The 21338-nt window shown below is 38.5% G+C and overlaps 2 protein-coding genes across 5 annotated transcripts in view; both read left to right on the top strand.

Annotated features, from left to right (window-relative positions):
* FAM122A (family with sequence similarity 122A) overlaps positions 1 to 10564 on the top strand; it is a 44285-nt gene extending 33721 nt beyond the window's left edge. The window contains exon 6 of the mRNA XM_014529191.1: positions 10480 to 10564. The gene's annotated coding sequence lies outside the window, so the exon portion shown is untranslated. The remainder of the gene's footprint in view (positions 1 to 10479) is intronic.
* The window catches only part of PIP5K1B (phosphatidylinositol-4-phosphate 5-kinase, type I, beta), a 287643-nt gene that overhangs the window by 100839 nt on the left and 165466 nt on the right, over positions 1 to 21338 (top strand). For 2 of the 4 annotated variants that reach the window (XM_014529192.1, XM_014529194.1), the window contains 2 exons: positions 10480 to 10564; positions 15563 to 15631. In XM_014529192.1, coding sequence (XP_014384678.1) covers positions 15563 to 15631 — 69 coding nt within the window. In that variant the 5' untranslated portion in view covers positions 10480 to 10564. Of the gene's footprint in view, positions 1 to 10479; positions 10565 to 15543; positions 15632 to 20842; positions 20965 to 21338 lie in introns of those variants that run through there. The other 2 variants (XM_014529193.1, XM_014529196.1) reach the window with 2 other exon arrangements.

The following is a 21338-nucleotide window of genomic DNA, read 5'->3' on the forward strand; positions in this document are numbered from 1 at the left end:
TGGCTGCTTTCTTCTGTCTGATGTTTGCAGGGAAGGCTTGGTTTGAAAAGACTTAGGAATTCTTTCAGCACAACGTTTGTTGGGAAAATGAATTACAAGTAGTTCATTTCATGCTGTGCCCTTTGCCATTGCCGTTTATAGCTATTCTGTTTATTCACTCTGTGAGAAACATTCTGCAGGTTGATGAATGTGTTTTATGAGACAATATAAGAGCCCTGCAATTTGTTTTGATTGGTCTCCCTTTGGATTCACAGCTAGCAGGTGCCATCATTTGGAACTTGTTTGGGCAGTAGCTTGGTTATATAGATATTAGATACATGAAATGAAACATTTGTAAATTAATTTCATCAGTAAGAATAGAGGAGCTTTACGTTGACTACAAGAGCACCATAATTCTCTTTTTATAGCTTCTGAGCAAACAAATGTGTAACTGACCATGTGTCTGAACATATGTGTGTATAGATGTCCTCCGCCGAGCAAATACTTAACGTGAGGATTTTCTGCATTTCATTGAGAGTCTCTGCAGGTATTTTAAGGAAATAAACCTAAGCCTATGCTTTTTTAACACAACGGAAATGTTTTCTGGTCTGAAAAATATAGGCATTTTACTTTGGAAACTACGTCAAGGATGTCTTCCCTTTGGTTTATTTTTGCTGCTTCTATTTCAGCCTTGGAAAATAAGCCATCCCGTTTTCAAGCCTTAGATTTTTCCTGCTGTTCTGTGCCGGACCCTGGGAGGACTGCATAATCCTCACTCCCCGGCAAACTGTTCACAAGGCTGCCGCTTTCCTAAGAATGGCTTTCCAGGTTTTCACGAATCCATGTACATTTTCACAAACGTGTTGTTATTTAGGCAGAGGATGGGACAGGGACTTATGTTCATAGATGGAATGTGCAATCCAGAGTGTGTAATCTCTTAAGTAGCATCCTAAACCTTGGGCTGCCTCTGGGTAAATCCTTACAGGGCAAGAGCCATGATCTCAGAGCACACCATGAACATGTGTAAGACTCCTGCACGCCGCTGGGTCTCTTTCAGCAAGCAGCCAGGCAGTGGCCCTCATCCTCTCATCTCAACCTGGTGTCCTGGGAAAGTCCTGCCCAGTGTCCCTCATAAGTAAAGTTTTCCATGACTCCCACTGGCTGACTTGGGCAGTTTCTCCTCCAAGAACCCAGAGTAAAACACATGTCAGGTTGTATTGTAGCTGTCTCCACATCTGTCCCCTGTTGACGTGACTTTTTATTTTCAATAACAGTTTATATTCAGTGTTATTTTGTGTTAGTTTCAGGTGTACAGCATCGTGGCTAGACAGTCATTTACAAAATGTTCTCCCCAGTATTTCCAGTACCCACTTGGCACCATCCATAGTTATTACAATATTATTGCCTGGGGTGATGAACACAATACAATATATAGATGACATATTATAGAACTGTACACAAATGAAACCTATATAATTTTATTAACTAATGTCACCCCCATGCATTTAATTAAGAATAACAATATTATTGACTATATTCCCTAGGCTGTACTTTATATCCTGTGACTATTCTGTAACTACCCATTCATACTTCTTAATCCCTTTGATGTGACTTCTTTGAAGACTAGGAACTGTTTTGCCTTTTTGGCTCCAGGACCTTTGCCTGACATGCAATGCTCAATACGTGTTTGTTGAATGAATGAAAGAGTGAATGAATTTGCTGGCAGATAATGAAAATGAACTCAGGAGAGCATAATTTAGCCATATTTGATTCACATTCAGCTCTGACCAAGGCCAAATCATTTTTTAATTGCTTAATTGCTTTCTTTATTGGGAAATGTTCTAGGAAACGTTGCCATGTGTAGCCTGAATGGCATGAACATTTGAATATGGCTATCTTGTGGACGATCAATTCCCGGAGGGCAAGTTGCACTCACAATGATCAAATAATTAATGAGTCTCCTCCTCATTTCAAGGAGGATCTGAGGTGAGACTCTACCCAAGAAACTTGGCAATGGCACCAAACCAGAAGCATTGCCTAATGGAGTCAGCAAAATTCATGGTAGGAGAGAAGTGGATGAGAGGCCAAGGTCACAGAGTTGGTAGCAGAGTTGGACATAAAGCCCAAACCTTCAGAGGCCCATTCCGTGTTCTTCCCGTGAGTGCTGGTTGCTCTGCTTCATCAGTGTTTAATGAAGTGTTGTTGTTTTTTATGGGAAGACCAGCAAGGACTCATGGCTAGTGTCCCTCACCTCTTGCATCTATAGGTTGGCCTACTTACTTGGGCAATTAGGTAATTAGCCATTGCCCTCTCATTTGGCCTTGCATGAGGAGCAGACTCATCTGTGGCAAATTAAAAATACTAACTTCTATGGCACTAGCTGGCCATAGAAGGAATTCGAGGTTAAAAGGGTTGTTGCTGAGCAACTCAAATATGGCCCCCAGGTGCAATATATCTAAAAGTTTTGGTAACTATCTAGTTTTTAAAATCTCCCCCTACCATCTTGTAAATTCAGAAATGCCCCCTAGGTTGAGACTCACTGATGTAGAACACGTTTTGCAGGAAATAGTTATGTGAATTAGTATGGTTGGCTAACCTTTCGATTGCATTTACAAATTGAAAAAATGCACTGCAATATTTATTAGACAATCTTTCAATTTTTTTGTCAGATAACTAGGAGAGAGTGTGTGGTACCGGGAAAGAGTCAGACTATGCTCAGATCTCAACCTTGCCACCTCCAACTTGACCCCAGGCATATTATCCCAAGGCATAGCCTCACCCCGACACTTAATGAAGAGGCTGCAGTAGACCCTCGCTACTCTGTAGTCATCTATTTAAGCTCTCCGAAAATCCCCAGTCACAAAAATAGAAATGTTTGCACCAGCTCCTAACCTACCTCCCAATCCACATTTCCTTTGAGACTCATGTTTCTCATGTATATCATTTAGCTCATATCTGCTTTTCCACTTTCATTACCATCTTATATCTCATTCTACGGCTCATTGTTGGCCTGTTGGTCCTCAGAGCCATTCCTTACTCTTCTGTTCTGTATCGCAGGGCAGTCACCCCTTATAGGATGCATTTCTCAGGCTCCCGTGTCAGAAGGAAGCCATGGGGTAGAGGGGGTGAGGGAGAATCCAGGTGTTGTCCCCACTCTCTCTGTCTTGGGTGGTGTCTCCAACAATGACTGTCTTCTCCATGCCTCCAAACATACCCCTCCTTCTGTAGTCTTAACTTCCACCAGTCAACCCTCTCCAAGATTTTCTGGACCCAAGAGATACCTTCAGCTTTTTCTTTCTTTCTCAATTACAGTGGACATTCAATATTATTTTATCAGCCCCTCCTCTTGGTGTGCCTCTAGATCGTGGCTTCCTGCTGATGTTAACCTCTGCATTGCGTCACCATCTCTTGCTTAGCTTTTCAGCTCACCCATCACTCTTATAACTAATTCCATGTATTAAATTCCCTCTAACACACCCAGAATGGTATCTGTTATCCCCACTGGACCCTGACATCTCTTTTGAAGTGACAAAACATCTTTATTGCCTTTACTGGTCAGAGTAGCTTAGATGATACCACGCCTGTGAAGCATGCTGAAAATACTAATTTCCCAAGACCCACCACGCAGAGGTGGTGATTTAGTTGTTTTTGGTGCATGGCCCAGCATTGGTATAGAAAACAGCAAAGCCAGGCTGGGTGCTGGGAGATCCCCTCTGTTCACTTGCCAACTAAGGGCTTCACTTCTACAAACTAGCCTCACAGCAAGAGCCTTGGCAAAATTTAAAATGTCTACATCCCATGGATACTATAGGACAGTCCATTATAAGTGTCAAAACAGCACAAGCTAAAATGGAACAATGTCAAGGGATCACTTGCAGAATTAAATGAGATCATGTATTTGATAGCATCTCACACATAGTTGTTACTTAATAAATGATAGTATCTCCCCTTCCCTCAAATTTAATGAAAGCATAGAAATGTAGAAAGTTAGGAAATACTGTTCATTATTTCTTTCTGAAGCTAACAGAATCCAGATACTAAATACCAGAAAGAATAGATAAGCAATAAAACATTTAAAAAAAAATTCCTTTCTTGGCATATATTAATGTTAGCTGAGCTGGTGTCTCAACAGTCTAACCTTATGACACCATAAGTTGGCTCTCTTTAATGTTAAAAATAATTTAAGAAAATAAGTTCATACTGGGAGTCTCGTGTTAGGTTACATAGAAATACATTTCCCAAGGAGACCTGAGTCTTATGGTTATGCCCTTACTTGGCCACTAGGATTTCTGCATTCCAGGCACTTGCCAGAGACTATAACTCTCAGTGTTCTCCCACCCAACTCTTATCAAAAGTTGGTTATGAGAAAAAATATTCATGAAAGACTGCCTGAAGGCTATGAATTCTATTCATTTCTCATCTAGATTGCCTAAATATTATTTGTGGCTTAAGTCAACTCATCAGATCTCTATGCAATAACTTCTTTTCAGTTTCCCTTTACAGGGCAGTATTAATGGAAAAAAAGACATATATCCTTATGGAATTTTTTAACTGTTAAAAGGGAATTGTTTTCATAGGTTTCTAGACAGAGAAAACCAGTACGTTACCAATGCAGGAACATCAGACTAGCTTGAAACTACTCATCTGTAAGCTAAGAAGCAAAAAGACAGCAATACCATATTAATAGAGAGATAAAAGGAAAGGACTATGAGCCAAGAATCCTGTACTGGCCAAGAGATCTAGTTATATATGAGAAAAAAAAAGAAAGACATTGTACTAACATTGCACATGGACATGGAGTGACTCAGAGTGGACCACCCATGTGCTGGACCATCCATGTTCTAAGAAAACTATTGAGAAGTGTTCCAACCAAATGAAAATTGAATCAGAACAAAGGTGTCAGGGTAGGGGAAGATGAAGAGCCAAAGAAACAATGATGAGCAAAGAACCTTATAAAACTTATGGTCAAATGGTGGTAATGTGACTGTGAACTATAAATTGTTCATTAAGATTTCTTGAAACAGCAGAGTCATGTCAACTCAGAGGAGCTATTTCGAAGTTTGGAGAGGAGCAGCCAGTGAGAGTAAAAATATTTTAATTATTTTCTCTTGTGAACAAGAAGAGCGAAGAGATGGCAGGGGTTGGGCTCCCTGGACGTAAGCACTGGGATAGATTTTTGAGTGCAAATGTTTATTAGGGGTTAACACCTATATTTTGAGTTGACTGTGTCCCCAAAATGATATGTTGAAGTCCTAATCCCCCACCTGTGAAACATGACTTTATTTGGAAATAGTCTTTGTAGATGTAATCAAGTTAGGATGAGGTCATTAAGGTGGGTCCTAATCTCATATGACTGATGTCCTTATACAAAAAGGAGAAAGTCATTTGAAGACAGAGACACACCAGGAGAACTTAGTGTAACAACAGAAACAAAGATAGGAGTAACATTGCCACAAGCTAAGGAATGCCACCAACAGAAGCTAGAAAGAGGCAAAGAAGGACTCTATGCAGAGGTTGAGGAGGAACATGGTTTTGGACTTCCAGCCCCAGAACTGTGAGGAAGTAACTTTCTGTCATTTTTTTAAGCCACAGAGTTTGGAGGCTAATGAGCTTAAACCTGTGAAAGGAGGAGGCAGGAAGCATGGTTGGGCAAGCTGAGGGAGAAGGCAAACTCCCGTGCGGGACCCACAAATCTGGGGCCAGCTTGGTGGGGAGCTGCCCCATCATACAGTCACAGCATGTGGGCTGCCCCAGGGAGGCTGCGACCTGGGTGAGGTGGCTCTCAGCAGAGGCAGACCCTGAAGGAGCTGAGAGCTGGAGGTGTCTGCGGGCCTTGTCCTCAGCAGTGAGCATCCTCCCCTCCTGGAAGGGCGATCTGGGTGGCGAGTCCTCCTGCTACTGCTGTAAGCCGAGGGGAAAATGTCTGGGTTGTGGGGATGGCAGTCATTTTATTTAATATAAAAAATATAGTTTTTTTAATGATTCAAAAATAGATAACGGAGCAAGTATTTTAGAATACAATTTTTTAATTACTAGGAAGAAAATAGAATTATAAATTGATTAATCCAGTAAAAAAAAAAGGAATGAATAAAAATAAATGCAGTAACAATAAATGTCATTATTTAATAGTAAACATATTATAGAAGCAAACCAAATACAATCTTATCATAATAGGTGTGAATTTGTTGAAGTGCCCTTTAAAATGACAAAGACTTTTAGATTGGCAGTAATAAAACAGAAATCCAGTTTTAAGGTATTTGTAAGGAACACAGCTAAAACAAAATGACAGCTGAACAGTTGAAGATAAAGAAATGGATATGCCAAGCATATACAAATAAAAGGAAAGCAAAAGTGAGGATATTAGCATCAACTAAATGGAACCCAAGACCGAAGTTATTAAATGAGAAAAGATACTTCTAAGGATAAAGAGTACAATTCATAAGGAGACTATACTATGCCTACCCTTAGTTATGTAAATTTTAGGCATAGTTATGTAAATTTTAAGGCAAAAACCAAAACGTAGAAATACAGGAGCTTAGGATAAAACCATAAATATATTAGAGAATTTTAATGTATTCTTCCATAATTTAACAAAGCATACAATGATATAGAGTGGTAATAATATTGTTTTTGTACCCGATAAATAGAAAATGTGCATTTTTCCCCTTATATCAATGGAACATTTATAAAAAGTCTATTTTTATGGCTATAGGAAAAAACTTAATGAATTTGGGGAGGAAAAAATTGTTTTATTCATTTTATTTTGTGATCCCAGTGGTAAAACAAGAAATGGACAATGAAAGGATAATAATTAAACTGTAAACATTTGAAATTATGAAACTCTTTTTTAGATGATTTCTTGATCAAATTAGAGATCAAATCCAAAATGACAGGTTATCTGGAAGTTGATCAAACAGAACATTTCACATAAAAATTTATAGGGAAACTAGAGGCCCGGTGCACAAAATTCATGCACTAATAGGGTCCCTAGGCCTGGCCGGCAATCAGGGCTGATCAGTGGGGCAACCGGCAGGGTGATTAGGGGCCCCCCACTCACACCCACCTTGGCTGGCCTGGCGCCGCCCTCTCGCCGGCCCCTCCCCCCACTGCCGCAGGTCGCCTCCCTCTAGGGGGCAACCTTCAGGGCGATGGGAGGGGGCCTGCTGGCACCCACCTTGGCCAGCCCCGCCCCCTGCCGCTGCCACCACAGGTTGCCTCCCTCTGGGGCCTGTAGACTGGGGGCAGCTCCTGTGTTGAGCATCTGCCCCCTGGTGGTCAGTGCACATCAAGTAACCGGTTGTTCTGCCAGTTGTTCCGCCATTCAGTCAATTTGCATATTAGGCTTTTATTATATAGGATGGTTAATATAGTCAGACGTACTTTCTAACTTAAATGCTTTGGGTACTATACTTTTGAAAGAATGACAAAGAAACTAAGTATTGCACCTAAAAATTTATAAAATAAGCCAAAAGAAAGAAGATAATAATGACAGTAAAAGCTAAATTAATGGAAATGGCCACAAAACAAATAAAGAAAATCTGACTTTCATTAAAAATATATACATTATATACACAACCTTAAGAATATGTATATACAATGCATACAATACAAATATATATAATACATACACACACACACACACACACACACACACACATCAGAAATAATGGAAAATACATTACTTAGATCCCAAAAGGATTAAAAGAATTCAGTAAGAAAATGTTATGCACAACTTTACATAAGACAAGTTTTAAAATTTCAAGAAAATTGATTGTTTTCTAAAAAATGAGTAAATTACTAAAAGTCAATCCAAAGAGAGGTTATAAATTCCAAGAAATTAATAACTGTAAAAAAAATGTGAGTGCATATAAAAAGAGAAAGCCTTCCAACTTTATGAAAAGCACTAATGCCTAATACCAAAGCCTGATGAAGATGAGACAACAATCATGAAAATGCCCTTTTTAAAATGGTAGCAAATTAAATCCAAGTTAGTGTTTATTCTAGAAATACAAGGATGATTTTGCATTATGAAATCTCTGAGTGTTACATATTGACACGACAGAATAAAGAACATTGTATGATCAGTATATCAACTGATGCAGAAAACGCATTTGATATAATTTAATAGACATTCCTAATAAACATGAAGGTAAATTAGGATGTAGCAGAAAGAACCTACTCTGCTACCAAACAAACAAAAGCATCATGTTGGATGGTGACTCCTGCAGGAGTGCAGGATTATGTTATAGATGCCTGGTACTACTACTGTTACTCAACTGCTGTTACTCAGCATTGTTTGAGAAGGTGAGGGAATGCAATAAGAAAAGACATAGGAATAAGCTGTATAAATAGTGCAGGTGATGTGATTGAGATTCCAGTTAAAATCTTTTAAAACCCGGTAAGTGGGCTTGGTAACAGGACTGGGAAGAAAATAGATGAAGCGCAGTTGTTTTTCTTCTTTTGAGTTAATAACTGGTTAAAATGGAGAAGTCCTTATTAAAAGAGTGACAAACTAAAATATTTAGGAATGAATTTAGTAAGACATAAGACAAATCCAAAAAGTCAGATGGTAGTAAAAGATTATATATATATATTTCTTTTGAGTTTTGAATGAGAAAACTCAAAATTCCAAAAAGATAAATTCTAAATTAGTATATAAATTTAATATAACTAGAAGGGGTACAGATTGTCAGATCAATCAATATGATTTTAAAGTCCATCTAAAAATATAAATGTGAAAAGTTACTAAACTCAGAAGAGTTTACTATCAAAGTATACTATCATATTGCAGTATGATATTAGCTCAGGAATCAATGAGCAAATCTTTGGGACAGAGTAAAGAGTCCAGAAATAGATTGAAGTATCTAGGAAAAGGTGATATATGTTAAAAGTGGCATGCCTTTCCAGTAAGGAAAAGATAGATTATAAGGAAAAATGATGTTGGGGCAATTAGTTGCCTACCTGGGAGACGATGAGGTTAGGTTCCATTTGGAGTAAAGATCTAATGTTTAAAATGGAAAATATAGGAGAATACATGTATGACATCGGGTTGGGGGGAACTGTCCCAGTAAGATAGTAAATCCACAATCCATATAGGGAAAATTAGCATATTTGACTATGTAAATATTAAAAATGTCTACATGACAAGACAACATAAATAAAGCCAAAAGATTAACAGTAGCTTACAGTTTATATGGCAGAGTTGGTGTTTAATATACTGGGACATTGTGCAAATTGATTGTAAAAGGGAAAAAGATAAACAGCACAGTAGAAAATATGCGAAGGGCGTGCACTGGAAATCTAAATTACCAAGAAACCTGTGAAAAGGATCAGCCCCATTAGCAACAAGGGAATGAAAATTAAAACAACTGAGAAGCCATGATCTGCCCCTGAGGTTGGCAAACATTTAAAGGTGGCAGCCATCCAGTGCCAATACTGTGTCAATAAGCAGGTAATCTCCCCGCACCATTGAACTGATTGCTTCAGCCTTTTTACGGAGAGGAATGTAGCCGTGGACCTTCAAGTAGTTAATGTGTTTATCAAGTTGGATCCAACTTCCAGGACTTTTTCCCACAGAAATGAAAGTACTAGAACTTTAAAGATATTTGAATATGGCTGTTTGTTCCTGCTCTGGTTATGGTACCAAACCCGGAGACAGTCTGAATGTTCATCAGGAGGAAGTGGTTGATTGAATGATGGTATATCCATCTTGTGGAATATGTTACAGTTATTTAAAAATGAGACAGACACATAGATTTGAAAAAAAATTTTAAACATATTGGTAAGAGTAAGAAGAAAGAAGTGTGTGTGTGTGTGTGTGTGTGTGTGTACAAGCATAGGGAAGTTTTTGAAAGGGATATACAACAAACAGTTAATATAGGTTATCGCGGAGTGGGCAAATACAAGTGGGTCTTTACCATTCTTACTTTATACATCTCTGTGTTTTAAAATCGGTTCACATGAGTATGTTATCTCCTGTATAAAAACATTATTATACCAAGGGATGTTTGTTGAACTGTTGTTGGAGGTTGTGTCATCTAAATAACACTCATGAAAATCACAGTTGGTGTAGCACAGGGGTAATATTGAAAACTTGTTCACACTTCACATAGGGTCTCCTGCGGGAAGACCCCAGGAGAAATTGTTGCTCTAGCCTCAGTTCCCCCACACCTGTGGTTCACTTGAGCAACTGGTTTGCCTTTATCTTACAGTCATTGGGCATTTAGGTAACTGATCATTTCCTCATTTGCTGTGACCACTAGGAATCTCAGCGTGAAACTGGAGACTGTACTGAGTCACACGGCTTACGTTCCATGCATAGCCCGAACCGCTGGCTTCATCTGGTTCTCCCCACCTTTGTTTTCCCCTCACACACATTCCTTCCTTTAATTTAAACTTACCTATTGCATTGTATGTATCCCAGTAGCCACCTGTGGTCCTTTTGGAGGGATGAGGTGGAGATATGAAGAAAGTAATGACCAGTGATTTCTATTTTAACAGGAACCTGGGAAGGAAAACAGTCTCAACAATGAACAAGCTGCCCATCACCACCAACAACAGATGACTTGCCATTTCACTTACTAAGGTAAGGAAATATAGTCTCCATTTTTAATTCATTCCAACTGCCTCATTATAGAGCCCCTACCTCTTTTATTTTATACTTATTTACAAATATTCTAAATCATATATCTAGTTCATGACCTTTAACTTCGACATTATCAAATTTAAAATAAGCAGCAAGCAAATGGCAACAGGAAATTTTGTGAACATCAGTATGCCTAAAGGGGCAGAACCCAGATGCGGTCTCTGCTATTAACTATTGTGTGTGGTTAAATTTTTTAATAGCATTAGTATTTTCCTTATTCTTAAATGTGGCAGTGCTCAGTGCAGAATATGTGGACAGAGAACAGACTGACAGTTGTCAGAAGGGAGAGGGTAGGGGGCTGATGGAAGAGGTGAGGGATTAAGCAAGAAAAATAAAATTCATAGACAACAGTATGCTTATTACCAGAGGGAAGTGGCAATGGGGGGAGGTGGAAGAGGGTAAGGGGGGAATAAACGGTGATGGAAAGAGACATAACTTGGGGTGGTGAACACACAGTACAATATACAGATGATGTATTATAGAATTGTACCCCTTAAGCTCTATAATTTTATGAACCATTGTAACCCCAATAAACTCAATTTATAAAAAATAAATATACCATCTATAAAATGAAAACCCAAAGCATTCATAATCACATCATCTGGAGATAATCACCTGTATTTCTATGAATTTTTCTCCTTCCTTTTATGTATACACAGAGATATATATGATTATAATGTTTTTGGAAACAATGTTTTTAATCCATATTTACCTTGACTTCCATAATGATAAGCGATGCACTTAGCTGGTGCAGGAACATAGCAAGTCTAAGAACAAAGAGTAATTAACACTGTAACCATTTTAATAGCCACTTGCAGTTACTGGGACATCTTAAGCATCTCGTTTGTCTCTCCAACACGGTTGTCCTGGTTCATAGGTTTGTGTGACCTTCGTTAAGCATCACTCCACAGAAAAAAACACCTTTGAATCCAGGTGACATTTCATGACCTCCCTTTATTATTATCATCTGTTTTGTGCTGCTGAATGTAAATTGTTTTTTAAAAAAACACAAGTTGACCTACTTCTCTCCTCCGCTTCCCTACTGTCCAGTCAGGGTGATTTACAAAAGAATAAAACAGACCTTCTCATCATCTGTCCTTCATTCATGCCAATTAGTCAGCTCTTCATTATGGTTGTTTTTTCAAGAGTTCCTCTTGAAGTTTTTTGGTTTTAAAAGCTGCAAAGTCTTAGAAGTGAAGTTACTGAAATGGCATTCTTTTTTTTTTTTATCTTTATTGTTGAAAGTATTACCTATGTCCCCTTTTCCCTATTGACCCTTTCTAGCGGCCCCCCCCTCTTGTCTGTGTCCATGGGTTATGCATATATGAATACAAGTTCTTCGGTTGATCTCTTCCCACCCACCCCTGCCTTCCCTCTAAGATTCCACAGTCTATTCTGAAATTGCATTCTTCAAGGAAGCATCCATTCTGTTGGCCCTATTAAATAGTTGAAGGTTAGAGAAAAATACTACCCTTCTTTATTATCATTACTACAAACTAAATTGGAAACACAAATACACCCTAATATAGAAATGAGCTAAAGATTTGTATAGGCAATTCACTCGAAAAATATAAAGAAAGAAATGAATATGATCAAAAATGTTCATCCTTACAATTAATCATATAAATGCAAAATAAGATGGATATTTTTGCCCAAAGTTAAATTGGCAGTGTTTTGTTTGATTTTAAATGAAAATACCTGATGCTGGTAGAGATATAAAGTAGATATGGTATTTTACCCAGCAGTCATTGTTCTGGGAATCTGTGGCCGCTCTAAGCAGACATGCTGTTGGTATAAAAACAGAGTACAGTTTAATTTTTAATAGAAATATAGGATGCATCCCAAATGTCTATTAATAAATATTGAAATATAACATTTTATAATATTGTTATTCAGACATTTGAGATTATTTCTAATTAATATTTAGTGATACAATGGTAAGTGAAAAGGGCAAATACAAAAATGTATATAATATATGATTCCAGTTTTGTTAAAAAAAAAACCCACACATTTGGAAAAGATCAAATGGTGAAATAACCAAATATTAACAATTATTATTTCTGGGTAGTTGGATTAAAGGTGATAGTTTTGTTTTCTCCTTTATATTTTTTCAAATAAAATACATGTTTTGCTTTTCTTAACGATAAACACAAATATTACCTTTAAAATTTGTAAATGATTGAAAAATAATGAGTAATCATATTTGATTAAAATAATCAAGGAGCCCTTCTCATATTTTTTTGAAACTTAATTCCAAATTAATTTGCAGATAGGTTGAGAGTAGTTATGCCAGAAAATGAAAATGTGGCACATTCAGTAACAGTTTACATTTTAAAAAATGGTTTAAATCCTACATGGAGATTATTTCTACTGACATAACTGTAGCCTAAGTCTTTTTCATTTATGGAGAACATTATAAGGGGTTAATATTGCCATTTATTCCTAATGAGGCCATACACTGGCATCTTTCAAGGTGTCCTGCACACAATGTGATTGATGGTGTCTGACTCCTCAGTAATGTCATCACCTTCTCTCAAGGGGTCAGCTCTCCTCCCAAGTACAAAACACTCAGACCAATGGAATCATGTGTGCCTACGTTGATCTAATGGCATCTTCTTATCTTCCTTATCAATTGATTTATTCACTTATTCTATACAAATTTATTAAGCACCTACTAGGTGCCAGGTAAAGTTTGAAGTACATTAGTGAAGAAAACAGATTCAAATTCCTATTTGGGAAGTTTAAATTCTTCAGGAGACAGGCCAAAACAAACAAAAACCCACTATAATAAATAAGGAACCTGGATAGTATGTTAGACACAGAAAAATGAAAAGAGAAGGCGAGTTAAGGGGGATCTGGAGTGTGGGGGAAGGGAGGAGCTGAACAGGTTGCAGTTTAAAATAGGATGGTCAAGCTAAGCAGAAAACAGGAGTTGGCATTTGAATGAAGACCTGAAGGAGATAAGCAGAGGTTTATGCTTATCTGTTTATGCTTGACTATTCAGGCAGAGGGAATAATTAAGGCGGAAACCTTAATGCAGCAGCATTCTGATGTGTTTGAGAAACAACAAAAATATCTGAAGCAGAGGGAGTGAGGGGGCAGTAACTCCAAAGAGCTGAGGTTAGAGAAAGAATAGGAAGAGGTCACTTCAAGATCACGAAAGAGCGAGTAAACTCAGGCATTTAGTTCCAATGCAGAGAAGTGGCTGGCCAATTCTTAGGTTTCACACACACTAAGTTTATAACACTATGTTTATTAAAAGCCCAAGATTTAAAATGTGCTTCCAAGGCTTATGAGAAAGAAGTTTTACCCCTCCTTGGTGCATAGAGTGCTCTTCATGCAATTTCATATCTAGGTTCCCTGATTATGTAGTATCCTTGTTTACACATAAGTAACTGGTGTTAAACGTTCAAATGAATTAAAATTTAAATGAAAAAAAAAAAACTTAATCATTAAGAAGTGAGACAAATACATGTTTAAACATCTGATATCTCCCAAAGGGAAAAAAAAAGATATATTTAAAAGCATTGGAAGAAACCAAAAAGATAGTTAATAGTTTTGAGTTTGAAAAATGTAAAACTTCTCTGTCATAATTATAAAACAAATTTAAAGACAGCAGCATGTAAAATATTAATGATGTGCTTGCAAACAGATTAATACTCTTAACACATAAAAATCAATAAGGAAATAAAAATCAACAACTAAAACACTAATACCCTTACTAGATAAATGGACAAAACAATAGAAAACTCAAAGGAAGAAATGCAAAGAGCTAAAAAAAGAAAAAAGATATGCAAACAATGTTAACCTTCTTTAACAATTTTAAAGATGCAGATTAAAATTAGGAGATGCTTTCTTAACCTGTCAAATTAGAAAAGGTAATTAAAATGATAATAGTGATTACTAAACATGTAATGAAACCAGTTCCCACTCACTGCTACCAGCATAAATGGGTATATCTTCTTAGAAATAAATTTAGCATTATGTAGTAAGAATTTTCAATTTAAAAATAGATATTATTATTGATTTCAGATAAGAAGAAAGAGAGAGAGTGAGAGAGAGAGAGAGAGAAACATTAGTGATAAGAGAGAACCATTGATCAGCCTCCTACATGCCCCCCCCCCCACAGGGGATCTAGTCCACAACCTCCTAGTTCATAGGTTGACTCCCAACCACTGAGCCACACCAGCTGAGCAAGAACTTTCAGTTTTTTAATGGCCTAGTATTTCTAGAAATCTAGTCTAAGAAAACATTGAAGTTGAACAAAGACAGAAACATAAAATAATTATTTGCACAGGCAAAATCCTTGGACCGCATCAGCTATCCTTTAATAACACACAATTGTGTTTGCACAGTGATATTTTGCAACTAGAAAAAAAAATTATTCTTACAATGAGATTTTTATAATCAAATGGGAAAATGCTTATCACATAAATGTTCAGTGAAAAATGCTGGGTAAGATGGTATTATAATATATTCAGTATGCAAATGAATGGAACAAGAGGTGGCAGCAAATATGCCATAATGGTGCAGTTGCCTAAGGGTAGTAGAATTGAGTCATTTTGTCTTCTGATGCTTACTTTTTGGTACTTTCCAGATATTTGTACAGGAAGCATCTATAACCAGAAGGAAAAAAATGTAAAGGCTTTGTAGAAAGAAACTTTATGGGTTGGACTTCCATAGCATCTTTCCTATGGAGTAAAGTATGCTACTAAAATGATTTAGAAGTAAAGATTTATTTTGGAAAGATTGGGGACCACTGATTTTTCTTCCTTTTTCTTTTTTTAGTATTCTGAGAAATCTCTTCCTTTCTTGGAGATAGCAGCAATAAACAACAAAAATGTACTTAACCAAAATAGATCCTCTCAGCAATATTATTGGCATATTGTATCTGAGAGTACAGCTGTAAATTCAAATAGGGACTATTTTCTCTTGCAGATGTCGTCGGCTGGGGACAGTGGAGATGCAGCACCTGGCAAACAAAACGAAGAAAAGACCTATAAAAAGGTGAGCAAGTGTTTGATTTTCTTGCCTCAGTTCAGAAAGAATGTTAATATCGTTAACAGGTTCTTGTATGTAAGTTACTTCCTTCGCTTCTTATTGCTGCTATAACAAGTGCCATACACTTGGTGGCTTAGACAACACAAATGTTTTCTCTCCCAGTTCTGTCGGAGTCTGACTGCGGGGCTGCTTTCCTTTCTGGGGGCTCTAGGGGCTGAACCCATGTTCTTGTCTCTTCCAGCTTTTCTAGGCGGCCTGCATTCCCTGTGTCATGACTCACTTCCAACTTCAAAGCCAGCGAAGGCTGGTCTTTCCCAGGCTGTATTACCCTCACACTTTAAAGAGCCCTTGTGATTACACTGAGCCCTCCTGGCTAATCTGGGATCATCCCTTTATTTTAAAGTCAGGTGATTATCGACCTTAATTTCTTCTGCACCCGTGACTCCTTGTTGCCATGTTACATAACATATTCAAAGTCCCAAGGGTTAGGACACGAACATTTTTGTGGGCCATTTTTCTGCCCACCAGTGACTATAAAATAGAACACTGACAGAAGGTAGTCCTTTGAAGACCCTTCTTATTCCTAAGAAGAAGGCCCTTATGGGTGCGCAGTGTTCTGTGTTCGGGTGAATCCTTTAATTGACTTACTACTTTCCATCAAAATGTTCAACATTTTCTACCTCTGTATTTGAAAAAATATTTTTAAAGATGAAATTCTCTCCCACCTCTTTCCAAGCCTCTCAGATTTTGTGTTTGCAGCTCACGCCACAAAATCTCCTTCCAGACTTCCCAGGGTACATGACTTTACTACTCTTTCACTTTGCTAACCCTTGGCTCCTAGCAACCAAGCTAACATCCAGAAACATCACTGGGTAGTCTACATCCCCAAGCACCACTACGCCTGATTTTAAATTGACTGTGCATTTTAGCTTTTTAAAAGTCCTTGTCCTCCTTTCCCCTTGGGAGTAGGAAGCTTATGTATCGAAGGGTTATTATATCTTAACTTTCCCTTTTACATTTCACTCTTTAACGGATAGCTAGCGAGAAGTTTTGTCATAAAGTACATGAGCCATTTGATCTGTCCGTATGTTCAGGTCATGAAACTAACAGGAACCGGTCGTTTTTCCTGTTCCATTTTCATATAGGAAAATATGCCCTTTTTCCTGGTATATCTTGTCTTCTGACTTTTCTGCTCAGCCAAACCTAGAAATATAAACAGGGAGGTTGCCATCCTAAGCGATGTTATGCTTGGGGAAGAGTAGGGTGAAGATCCAAGCACTCAGATGTCATAACATGTGTTATAAAATGTGTGCTTCTGGCCTAAGCCAACAATACACTATTTATTTTTAGACACCGGTGGAAAACCAAATCCTATCTCCTTTACTCAAGACTTCTTGTAAACTCAGTCAAGCATGAGACCAACACAAGAGAAGGCCAATGGCCAGCCTGTCATTGCTTCCCATCACTTTCAGGCAGTTGTCTCAGTCAGCATCAAATGCACCACGATTCTTGACTGATTCTGACTTTCGGGAGCTCTTTAGTGATGCAAAATTAATAGAATGTGGCTGTGCCATCCTAGAGTTTGCTAAGCATACCCTGCCTGAGAATTTAGTAAAGTAAGTTTTTAATCATACTAGAGGTGTGCTATGATGAGTGTCTCTAAAGGATATTTGACTTGGCAATGTTGGGAAGGTTATGAAACTAAAACCAGATCCTAAGAGAGCAAATAATTCCAGTAAGTACGAGAAGATGCAGGAAATTTAAGGAGACAAAAGAACCCAATGATTTTTTGTTAATGTGTGATGGCATAGGGATGCTTTTGATGGCTTCTAATTTTAAAAGGAATATAAACAATGGAGGAGAAGGTATGCAGTCTCTGTATAAGAAAAGCACCAAAAAGATAGCACAGCACAGCTGGTGTGGCTCTGTGGTTGAGCATGGACCAATGAACCAGGAGGTCACAGTTAGATTCCTGGTCAGGGCACATACCCAAGTTGTGGGCTTGATCCCCAGTAGAGTGCGTGCAGGATCAATGATTCTCTCTCATCATTGATGTTTCTATCTCTGTCTCCCTCTCCCTTCCTCTCTGAAATCAATAAAAAAAATATATTTTTTATTGATTTTTTTACAGAGAAGAGGGGAGAGGGATAGAGAGCTAGGAACTTCGATGAGAGAGAAACATCGATCAGCTGCCTCCTGCACGCCCCCCACTGGGGATGTGCCCGCAACCAAGGTACATGCCCTTGACCGGAATCGAACCTGGGACCCTTGAGTCCGCTGAGCCAAACCGGTTAGGGCTAAAAATATATTTTTAAAAAATACAGCACAGTGCCTAGGACTTGAGTCCTCAATAAACATGGTGCTGATATGCACAGCAAGAAGGGATCATGTAGAGAAAGTGTTCGTTTACTGGCTGGTAAAAGCCCAGCTGAATTATTCAATTTAACTCTTCTCAGTTAAGCAAAAAGATCCTGAAACTGGTGGTGTTCATGTGAGGGTAGAAGAGGGGATAATAGAGTCACATTCACTATAGCAAATATGTTTGTCCCTAGGCCCAGGTGAGCCATTTCCTAAATGAAAGAACTTGAAGCTAGAATAGGGAAACCACTGAGTGTGAGCTTTGAGAAATCAGAAGAAAGGAAAAATTGTCCAAAGACAGGAGATAAGCAAATATCAACCCTATTTTCTGAATGAGGAAAAGGTACATTCTGGAAACCAGATGTGAGATTGCTCCTCAACATAAATTGAGCAAGAATTAGTAAACATGTACATTCAGAAAAGAAACACATCTTCCACAAACCTACAGAACTTCATAAAGGTATAGTTTATGTCAAATGAACTACATTTGCTATTATGAGCAAGTCATTAAATTAATTGCTGATAAGGAGAATGCTCAGGTTTTATGAATCTTGATTTAAAGGCACCTGGAAGAACCTTATGGCATCCTTTCAGACAAGGTAGAGAAATATGGGTTAGATATTATGATTAGTGTGCTATACCTGATTGGACTAATGTTCCCAAAGAATGGCGGTTTTGCTCCCTATTTTTTAAAATATTTTTTATTGATTTCAGAGAGGAAGGGAGAGGAAGAGAGAGATAGAAACATCAATGATGAAAGAGAATCATTGATCAGCTGCTTCCTGCATGCCCCCTACTGGGGATCGAGCCTGTAACCTGGGTATGTGCCCTTGACCAGAATCAAACCCAGGACCTTTCAGTCCACAGGCCGATGCTCTCTCCACTGAGCCAAACCAGCTAGGGCGATTTGTTCCCTATTGACTTAGCCTCTACCAGCAGGATGCATGAGTTGACCCTGTGTAGCTTAACATTTTTCACCCATGACCGTAATAAAAGCATAAAAGCTGTGACAAAAAATGGGAATGAGAACTAATGGACTAGATGAGTGTCATCAAGGCCACCAACCATTTTATTAACTGTTGTCCCTTTTACAAATACCTTAAAGTTAAAATTGTCCCCCAGTCCTGACTATGGGGTTTGCACCTTTTTAATAAGAAGCTTTGATGACCCAATCAGGTTTTTGCCTGTGACTGAAGCCGATCTATAGGTTAAGAACTGTCCCCTACCAACCTCATTGACTATGCTCGGCATTGAGAAGGATATCAAAGAAGTTTATAAGAAACTTACAGTCGATGGAGAAGGGAAGACATGAAAACAATTTTAGAACACAAGAGTCTATGACAAAAAGTCCGAAAGAGGAGAAATCGGTCCCCAGGTTAAGAACTGTCCCCTACCGACCTCATTGACTATGCTCAGCATTGAGAAGGATATCAAAGGAGTTTATAAGGAACTTACAGTTGATGGAGAAGGGAAGGCATGAAAACAATTTTAGAACACAGGAGTCTATGACAAAAAGTCCGAAAGAGGAGAAATCGGTGTGGGTTAGAGTTAATGAGCAGTCTTAGGCTTTCTGAATCAATCCCCAGATTTATTGGGCAGCTGCCAGCAGTACTCAGCATCATGAGTGCTATGGTTTCCACGTGTTTCTAGGGAACTCGGTGTTCCTGGAACGATGTCATGCACTCTGAGTCTCAAATGTTTGCATGTGATTCCTAAGGCTGGCTGCTGCTTGTTCTTCCAGGTGTCCACGTTTCTCATCCATTATCAGGAAGAATAGCTGAAGTCAGTAGGTGAAGTTAATGTCTCCAGGTAATGGCTAAAATGATAATTTTTATTTTAGCTGCTTAAAACAAACATGCTGTCCATTAAGACAGACATTAAGGGCTGCCTAGCTGTGTTTACAGAGGGTAGTTATTTCCATTCTCAGTTCTTTTATTGAGTGTCTTTCCTAAGAGTTGTAAACACAAAAGCCTACAGGGCCAGGCAGGTAGTAAGGGAGTGGAATAACCAGGAGGAAAGTGGCAAACAGGAAAATATATGCCTGTAAGGGGGGCAGATGGCACTCAGCTCCAGCTAATAGAGCTACACGTGAGTGTTCACTCGGGATTGCCAGATTTCTCAGGAAGCCAAAAATGTGGATTCTGATATGAAATCTTCCCATTTTTAAAGGTTGGAAAGTGATTCAAAAATTTTCAAAAATGTACTCTGGCCCTCAGGCAGGGGCCAGTTTGCAATCTCCCCACTATTTGGATAGAGACATGAGATAGAAGAGGGACGTGCAAAAGAAATGCTGTAAGCCCAGCCTGGTGGGGCTTAGTTGGTCGAGTGTCCTCCCATGCACTAAGAGGTCCCGGATTCAATTCCCAGATTCTCAATCAGGACACATGCCTGGGTTGCGGGCTTGATCCCCAGTAGGAGGCATGCAGGAGGCAGCTGATCAATGTTTCACTATTTCCCTCTCCCTTCATCTCTTTCTAAAATCAATAAAAAGATAGTCTTTAAAAAAAAAAGAAATGCATGTAAGATCTGGTCCCTGCTTCCTATGACCATACAATTTACTTAAGAGAAAAAATATGGGCCCATGTGAAAAAAATCAAATAATGACTCACATTGGTTTTAAGTACCAAGACAAATGGCATTTTACTCGATCCTCTAGCAAGTTCTGATGAACCTAGAGCTCCTGACAATCTTCTGGGGAAAATTCTTTTTCGTGGACTTGAGTTCTGATGAACCTAGAGCTCATGACAATCTTCTGGGGAAAATTCTTTTTCGTGGACTTGTTTTTTAGCAGAGCATTTTGCTGGAATAAAAATTTCATAGAGGTCTCATTGCTTTTTGTCATTGCAGACAGCTCTCATTCCTTAGGTGACTGCATTGAATTATCTACTCATTTGTCTCGGTGACAGGGAATTCTGCACAGGCAAGGAATCAAGGATGCACCTGATTTGATAGAGGGACAGGAGGGCGTGGCCTAGACACAGGTCAGTGTCAGCATTTGGGGAAAGTAGAGGCAATTTTGGAAGTCTGGGCTGCCTCTGAATGACAGCGAGCCTTGGTTTGAAGAGTTTGACTTTGCGTTCTAGGCCAGCACTGTCCACTGGAACTTTCTGCAATGAAGGAGATGTTCCATAATCCGCCCTCATATAGTGGTTACAAGCTGCGTGTGGTTCTCAATTATTTGAAATGTGGTCAGTGTGTCTGAGTAATGAATTTTTAATTTTAAAATTAGTTCATTTTAAATAAGCTCATGTGGCTAATGGCTACCTTGTTGGACATCATGGTTCTAGGCAGTGAGGTACCATGACGTTGGGTTGGGGATTAGTGACACAATGAAATGGCAATACAGACAACACTG

The sequence above is a fragment of the Myotis brandtii genome, unplaced genomic scaffold, assembly GCF_000412655.1.
Source record: "Myotis brandtii unplaced genomic scaffold, ASM41265v1 scaffold672, whole genome shotgun sequence".
Lineage (NCBI taxonomy): Eukaryota > Metazoa > Chordata > Mammalia > Chiroptera > Vespertilionidae > Myotis > Myotis brandtii.